At 40.6% G+C, this 8,713-nt stretch overlaps 1 protein-coding gene across 2 annotated transcripts in view; it reads left to right on the forward strand.

Annotated features, from left to right (window-relative positions):
- olfm2a (olfactomedin 2a) overlaps positions 1–6,770 on the forward strand; it is a 50,440-nt gene extending 43,670 nt beyond the window's left edge. For both annotated transcript variants that reach the window (XM_020640902.2, XM_020640901.2), the window contains exons 4-6: positions 1,725–1,944; positions 3,933–4,039; positions 5,785–6,770. In XM_020640902.2, the coding sequence (XP_020496558.1) occupies positions 1,725–1,944; positions 3,933–4,039; positions 5,785–6,459 (1,002 nt within the window). In that variant the 3' untranslated portion in view covers positions 6,460–6,770. The remainder of the gene's footprint in view (positions 1–1,724; positions 1,945–3,932; positions 4,040–5,784) is intronic.
- Positions 6,771–8,713: the final 1,943 nt, after the last annotated feature.

Consider the following 8,713-nt stretch of genomic DNA (forward strand, 5'->3'; position numbering starts at 1 on the left):
CACCACTTGTGCGCTGGTGAGTGTGTTTATGATTGGGGAGTGAATTCAGACACCATTAGATGTGGCCCTGCTCTCTGTGAGCACACTGAGTGCATCACAACCTCTTTTGCACTTCACAGACAGTAACATTTTGTGTGACTTGTGAAAGACTGCGTCAGCCGAGGCGCTAACACAATTCCAAAACTATCTCTTTGTCATGCGCCAAAACATTTTTGCTTACTCACATGCACCTGAATCATTTAAAGTCCTGGTCCTACAAATGGACTGTTAATTTTTCTGTCGTCCTCTTTTTACACCCTTCCCTCACTCTCCTCATTTAAAGTTACACTTAACATTCTGGTGACTGCTCTTAGATAGCAGGCACATATATTCACATTTATCTCTTCCTTATCTCTACAAGCTGAAGCTCAGCTGCCATTATCAGTAGGCCTTTTTGTCTTCCTGTCAGTGAGCTGTCTGGCCCAGGCTTTCTCCACATTCCTCACACTCTTACTGATATTAGATGGGCCATAAATTAGTTTGATTAAAAAGACACCTTGATAAATGCGCTTAACCACTAGGAAACTGCCTCAGCAAGGGGACAAGTGTGAATAGCTGTGTTTTACTTTCAGTGCATTTTATGAAAGAAACTCCAAATGAAGTAATGACAATGTTTTTCAAATTTAGCTTATTCATCAGAAGAACCGCAGATCACTAAATTCTGCAGAATAGTAAGCATTTATTCCAAGATTTGTGTAAATACATATTTGCAATCCAATAAAGAGAAAAAAAGGCACTTTAGAGAAGCAGGATTGACCAGAGCAGGTTGGCTGATGAATGCTTGCAGCTCAAAGTTGCCAATGGCAAAGCGTGGGAGATTAACGAGAGCGAATTTTCGCAGCTTGAAAAGGGGAAAATGAGATTTATGATGTGGCGCCACAGGGCTGAGAGCTGCTCCATCACCAGATTTACGATAAACCTTAACAAGAAGGAAACAGCCCCTCCTGTGGCGGCTACACTTTATTGATACACCTTTTTTCTCTTTTCTACCTTCCGAGCAGGCAGCCTGGCTCTCCTGCTGCTCCCTGCACTCCAATCTAAGGACACATTGTTCTTTTCCACTTGTAAACAAAAAATCTATCACAGACCAAGTTTACACCCAGCAGTATGCTCCTTGCTGTGGTTTAAATAAAACAACTCAAACCAGCTTAGTCGAGAAGCAGACCTGTATTTGATCAAACTTCAAAGAATGTGCATTTCCAATTCATACAGAGGAGTGTTTATTGAAATACATGGCTCTTTACAGTTCATGCAAACAAGCCTACACAACTGAAACAAGTGCACAGCAGCTTGCTCAATAAAGAAGATTGGAACTGAGATTTGTTTTTTATTGTTGAATATGTATCTTGAGATGGAAATGAAGAGTATAATTATTTAAAATAAAGCCAAAGAGAAACCCAGTTTCACTGCTGATAACAATTTAAAAAGACTCAGTAAAGAATGATTCTGCACAGTGCATTTAATGTCATGATAATTCTGTGCACTAAGATGTCAATACCAAGCTCCACTATGGGTTCTTGATTGAGAGATTGTCGGCTAACCAGAGGCTACAACTAAAGATTGAAGTGCTAGCTCCTCTGCACACAACCCCTGTACTGACTGGTACCTGATATATTCTCCCAGGGTTTAATCCTACCCACCTCCTTTGCTATTCCATGTCTTCCTCTGCAATTACTTTTTTTTAGGAGTTAAAAGATAAGGTGACTCAGCTGCTCCCCCTGCTGCCAGTGCTGGAACAATATAAGGCAGATGCTAAGATGATCCTTCGTCTTCGGGAGGAGGTGAGGAATCTGTCCTTGGTGCTGATGGCCATCCAAGAAGAGATGGGGGCCTACGACTATGAGGAGCTACGCCAGAGAGTCCTGCTTCTGGAGACCAGACTCCACTCCTGCATGCAGAAACTAGGTATAAAATATATGCAAATGAGGGGGTGGGTGGTCTTTAAATGTTTAATTGGAAATCCATTAACCAATATGATTGTAGAGAAAGGAATCGGTAAGACAACAGCAGTGTAGAGAGAAATCGATAGTCAAAAGTATGTTGTTAAATGTCAACACTTGCACTCTGCTTAGCTCAAAATGTTGCATTAATTAAAAGAAACAGCTTAAAAACATGAATGAATAATTGATTGTTCTCGTGCAATGAGTTAGCTTTAGTGATGATTTGACAAAATCTCATTCATATCAACTGATGAATTAATGGAAAAGGACCGTCGTTGTTTCTATGCCTTTAGCTCATTAATGCTTTGTTATTGTGTTTATATGACTTTAAAGTTACATAATGCAAGTTACTTCATGCAGAGAAAAAGTAATTACAAACACTCATTGATCAATTACATATTTATGGCCAGGTAGACATTATGAATTTGTAAAAGCTTGACAAAAACAGACAAAAATATTCAATAGGAGGCCTGCTTTAGTGGAAATCTAAGAATAGAGAATAAACAAAGAAGCAAAGATTTTTCTTTAATGTGTTTGGAGAATCAATCTATGTTTTTTTCTTAACTAATACTTTATTTAAAGAGCCCATATTATGCCCTTTTTAGGGTTCATATATTTAATCTATGTACCTACTAAAGTATGTTCACAATAACTAAAGTTATAAAAAAGTGTCTGTTTTCATGAACTGCCGCTCCATGCACCCGCTCGCTTCTGACTCTCTCTCTAAGGCTCTGAAGTGACCACGTTCAGAGTCCCCACGTGTGCCAAGTCTGATCCGACTGGTCGGCCTGTCGGCTCTGCCGTGATTGGTCAGTTGCTCAGCACGATTCTCTGAAATGTCTCGCTCCTTTTACCATATTGGGAATGCAGCCACTTTGGCTCCGAGGGGAGCATAAACATTAGCACTACTGTGCTACCGCAGGCTACGGCATATCGTGGGCGTGCTACAGAAGTTAATGAGCCTGCAACATGAGCTGCTGGGCTTGCCACAATGAGCCAATGGGCTTAGATCAGTGATCTCACACTGACAATGATGTCGGACTGGCAAAAAATTTATCGAGGGGGGCTAGAACCGAGCGTTACATGCAGCTAATGCTACAGCTAACAGGAGGACGTAGGAGAAGCTGCGTTTACGCAGACTTTGAATTTTTGCGCATAGATGTGCCTAAACATGCACAGGACACTTGGAAAACACACTGAAGAGCATATAAAACCAGAAAAAACATAATATGACCCCTTAAAATTCCAGAGGGGAAATATGGGTTTACACTCTGTTATTAAGAGATATCGCACAAATAGGAAGGAAATACAAACATGCACAAACAGGATCTATAGACATGCATATATGAAGAGATGTCAGAGTGTCTGACCTCAGCAGTGCTCAGGAAGTTAACTTATACCTCTCCAGTAAGCAGTAAATAGTTTGGTCAGTATCGGGACCTGAGCAAGCAGCCCTCCGGTTCCCAACCCAAGTCCCTACAGACTGAGCTACTGCCACCCAATAAACCTTGTTCAATCTTCAGTATGCTAAAAAATGGAAGAAGAGAACCCTAAAAACTGCAGAAAGGAGCACTTTTCGGCTCTCTGTAAAGACATAAAATTTGGGTTGTGTAATCTTTAAAAACAAACTTTGTGTTTCAGCATCAAACATTCATAAGGAATTTAAACAGATGTTAATTTAAGGAAGTTGATAAATTGATCATTCAACATGCTTGTCTTCAAAAAGGGGAATATATAAACCATTTGGAAATCATTTAAAGTACTTAAAATGAACATTTCAAACATCCCAGTATTTTTAAAATGTGTTTTGTTACTGTAAATTGTAATTCAAAGAACAATGTGAATGCCTTTTAGCATGCTGCTCAGAATGATACCCTCTGCACTGTTTCTCACAGAATGATGCTATACCTGGGCCCTGACTGCTCTAACCTCTTCCTCTTCTTCGACCTACAGGTTGTGGGAAACTAACTGGTGTTAGTAATCCAATCACAGTGCGTGCATCAGGGTCCAGGTTTGGCTCCTGGATGACAGATACCATGATCCCCAGCTCAGACAACAGAGTAAGTCCCCTCTGGTTCTACTACCTATGTTTTTAATTCAACTAACTTAGAGGATAAAGAAGAACCTAAATCCCTGTCAAGACCAAGTCCAAACTCAGTTAGGTGCTAAATGTAAAAAATATCCCTAACAGTAGTGCTGTCATGATACTTTAGTGACTAATTGATTGTTTTCCCTGAGAAGGACGTCCCGTGCACTCTTAAGGAGGAAAGAGAGCGAGAGATGGAGAGAGAGCGACATGGACACAAAGCGTCATTGATTGATAGCATCCCTCTCCTCGTCTTCTTCTGTCACTGCGACTCCAGCTGATTAATCACTTCATCATCAGTGGAGAAATGAATGAGTTGTTTGTGCTAAAGTTTTCTAAATCACCAGGGTAATTACTAGGAGTGTGTTGAGATGTTCTGGACCCAGATGACATAGTAATGGCTTCAGCTGATTAGAAATGGTGCGTGGTTTCATATTGGCAGATACACGGTGAGAAAGGGGGAGAAAGACATTGGAGGAAAAAAAATGAAAAGGAGCTGTGCCGCCTGGTTGCTTGAAGAAGTGGTAGAGATGGATAAGTGGAAACGTGGTTTCTTATCCATCCGTAGGGAAGAATGGAAGCTGATGAAGCTATAAAGGAAAGAAGACGTCGGCCTTTTTCATCCGCACGCTGTATCATAACAGGCTTAATAGATATTGCTACCAGAAAAGGTCAATTAATGTGATTGAACGCTCTGATCTTTGTCCTTGATCACCTGACTATAGCTGATATAACATGAGACCCTTTATACCAATCATAAGCAATATATCAAAATCCCCACCAATGATGATAGTCATATTTGGGAAACATCATTGTCACTGAGAGGCCTAACAGAAAAAAAGAGGATTTGGCCTGGCTCAGCTCATGTTCCTTGCTTCCCTCCAGGGAGTCATTTAGCTAGCATATGAGAAACAATGCCTAATGCTTCATAATCTTCCCTTCTCCATAATTCAGTTGCTGCACCTCACCACCCCCCAAACTCCTCCCTTACCCTTCCTCTACCCCCAATGGGCTTGTTATTGAAGTAAAGTGCTTAGCTTACACCATGGACGAAGGCGAGAGCCAGAAGACAGAGAGATGGCGGTGAAAAATGGCCGGTGGTGGACCAGTGAACTGAGAGCTACAACTTAGCAAAGCTCTTCTTGACATGTTAAGGAAAAAATAAATACCTAAGCCAACGGCAGTTTAATTGAATCAATTAAAAGCTGAACTGTGCTTCGATGGGAGCAGTGAGGGAATGAGATGGGGGATGCAGCCAGAGAGGGGCCATGATGGTGGAGAGATCCGCTGAGAGTGCTTGAGGAAAAAGATAGAGCTGCTAAATGGATTGATTTTCTGTAAATGTGGACTGGAAAGGGCAGAGAGCACAAGCAGTGGCTGACTGCAAGGAGCAGGCAACGTCTTCATTCCCACATGACGGAGAGATCGATTGTGCCGCACACACAGAGTCAAGTATGCATAAATGCAGGAAGGCATACATTCACCCTCAACACTTTGAGGTTCTACACGTATACACAATACCCTTTCTTTGCTCAGGGCATAGCCACAGGCTGTAATAAAACATGGCTTTAAGTGCTCTTGCAGAGAGGCGAGTCAGGTGTAGGGAAGAAATGTTCTCCTCTAACCTCTACATCTTCTCATTTTGTCTTTATTTAAATATCTCATTTTCTTAATTAGTCTGGTCTTCCCAATTGGAATTAATTTTTCTTCTCTTAACAGGTTTGGTCCATGGATGGTTACTTCAAGGGACGCCGTGTCCTGGAATATCGCACAATGAATGATTTCATGAAGGGCCAGAACTTTGTGCAGCACTTGCTGCCTCACCCCTGGGCAGGCACTGGCCATGTGGTCTACAACGGCTCCCTGTACTACAACAAGTACCAGAGCAACATCATCATTAAGTACCACTTCCGTTCTCGAAGTGTGCTGGTGCAGCGCAACCTGAATGGGGCCGGCTATAATAACACCTTTCCCTACTCTTGGGGCGGATCCTCAGACATCGACCTCATGGCAGATGAGAATGGCCTGTGGGCCGTTTACACCACCATCCCTAATGCTGGGAATATAGTCATCAGCCGCCTGGAGCCTCAGAATCTGGAGGTGTTGCAGACTTGGGACACAGGATTTCCCAAGCGGAGTGCTGGAGAGTCATTCATGATCTGTGGCACACTTTACGTCACCAACTCCCACCTGGCTGGTGCCAAAATCTACTTTGCCTACTACACTAACACATCGAGCTATGAGTACACAGACATCCCTTTCCACAATCAATACTCTCACATCTCCATGATGGACTACAATCCCAGGGAGAGGGTCCTGTACACATGGAACAACGGACACCAGGTGCTCTACAATGTCACACTGTTCCAGGTTATTAAGACTTCTGGGGACTGAGAGCTTCAGTGGGACCCACTCAAATAATGCTGTGATCATTGTACTGGGAGGGGCAAATGAGATAGGTGGAGGTGGGTAAAGACTGTGGGAGTTGTGCGTTGGGGGCTTTGTTTTACGGGCAAAGGCTTGGATTTTTTAAAAAGAATTTCAATCTTCATTGAGTGCTATTATTCACATTCTCAAAAAAACACTCCAACAGCAACGTCGGTAAAGAAACAAGGACTGAACGCTTCTCTTTTTTTCTTTCTGTGATGAGTAAGCATGGTTCTTTTTATTTGTGATGAGAAATAAATATCAATCTTTACCATTTATGACTTTGGATTTCATTATCCCATCTATATCACAGAGAACATTGTTGTGTTTCAAAGGGGAAGGACAACAAGACAGAAACTCTGTGTTGTAAAAAAGCATTGGCTTTAAACTTGGATGTGTGTAATCCCAAGGTCAGCACTGCTTACAGTCTAAGAAAAAGACAAGTGTAACATTTCCTTATTCCTTGTTCAATGAAAACTAGCAGAAAAATAAAGAAGATATGGTCAATAGTAAAATTTGAAAATAATGAAAAACCTGAAATAACTAAGTATTGCAGATACCATGTGGTCATTAATAACAGGGTGGAATGGTAAAAGAATGAAGGGACTATGTGAATACAGACAATTCAAATCCCAAGGGCTTCATTAACCCATACCTTTGAAACTACTTCATCTAATTCTTTAAATCTAAAAAAGCCAGGGGAATATGCTACTGTGCAATAAAAGAGCTTCCTTCCTTATACTCAGAGATTGTTAAATTTAACTGCCTTTTATTATTTCACAAGGTGAATTGAAAGTGAAAGCAAAACATTTGGTAAAATGAACAGGTGGTGGTGCGAAGGGTCGAGAAGCACAAAAGGAAAGGGGCCAGGATAAATGTAAAAGGAATTCTAACAGTATTTATGTTAGAATAAAGAAATGAGGCTTCACAGTTAAGTGTTGCTTGAAAAGCTCCAATCTGCTTTCATCTCGTTAGTTGCACAACGCTCCACTCAGGGAAACATTCAAACACAAGTTGAACAATAGAATAATGCTCTTATGGAAGTCTGGAATTGCAAACCTTTTATTTCTGTCTTTTTTATTAACTATTGAAAGTAATTCTGGAGCTACATAGTCGTTCTCTGCTGTACAGAGGGCATGTCTTTAGAAAGATGCCCACTGTGCTGCCTATTTATTCCTTTCATTCACAATGCACGTGAAGCTGCAGCCATTCTTTGCAAGAAAAAAAAAAGAAAACCGTGGTGGAAACAGAAGAAACGGAATAGAAAAGGAGGATCCACTTTCCTTTTCCTGCGTTACCATGGTGATCCTTTTTATCCTGGATGACCTTTCTATCAATAAAGTGCTGTGCTGAAGAGAACCCTGATGAGACACAGTAGTGCCTGACATTTCAAGCGCAATACTGTACACAACAATACAGAGCATCTAAGAGTGTGAGCGAGAGTTCAGGATAAACTGCACTGCAGATGGAAAACAAATAACTTGGAGAAACTGTTGCACAAAAAATAAGGATGTTGATGTAATCTGTTACCAAAGAAATGGATGTATTTCCATCATGGGCTTTAAAGGATTGTAATCAGTAAACTGCAGTTAGACCTAAAAATATTGGTTTTACCTGAGAGTAGAAACCAATCAAGATCCACCACATTATCCTTCTGCTCGTTATCAAAATGTAAAAAAGAAAAAAGAGCTGTTAAGCTAAGCTTTTGCATTTCCTATCTGTGCATGGAAGGAAAAAAAGGGCAGGTTGGCTATTGGAAAAAATTCAACAACAAAAAAATTGTTGGCTTTCATCTTTCAATAAAACCTTGAGATGACAACCCAACTCTTCAATCTGTGAGAAGGGACCTTCTTTGATCATAGATATCGCACCATTTATGCGCAGCCATTATTTCATGCAAACTGAATATTAAAGGAAGCAGACGTTCAGCTGCAGCTATCTGAGAAATGTTCTAAGAACATATATACATTCATGAATAAAAGTTATTTAAGGCTAAATCAACTAAATCTGCTCCAAAAAGAAAAAACGGCCTTTCATACCATTGAATGTGTTGCAGTCAAAACACATTTAGTTAGAACAAAATAAAAAATGTTTTGCCGGTCTTTACACCTTAAATAAGTCTGTCTTGCAATACATATGTTACTGAGAGAAAAAAAGAAAGACGATGATGTAACCAAGAACAACTGAAAAAAAAAGGATTGTTTTATTTCTTTATCAATTA

Source organism: Labrus bergylta, chromosome 16, assembly GCF_963930695.1.
Source record: "Labrus bergylta chromosome 16, fLabBer1.1, whole genome shotgun sequence".
NCBI lineage: Eukaryota > Metazoa > Chordata > Actinopteri > Labriformes > Labridae > Labrus > Labrus bergylta.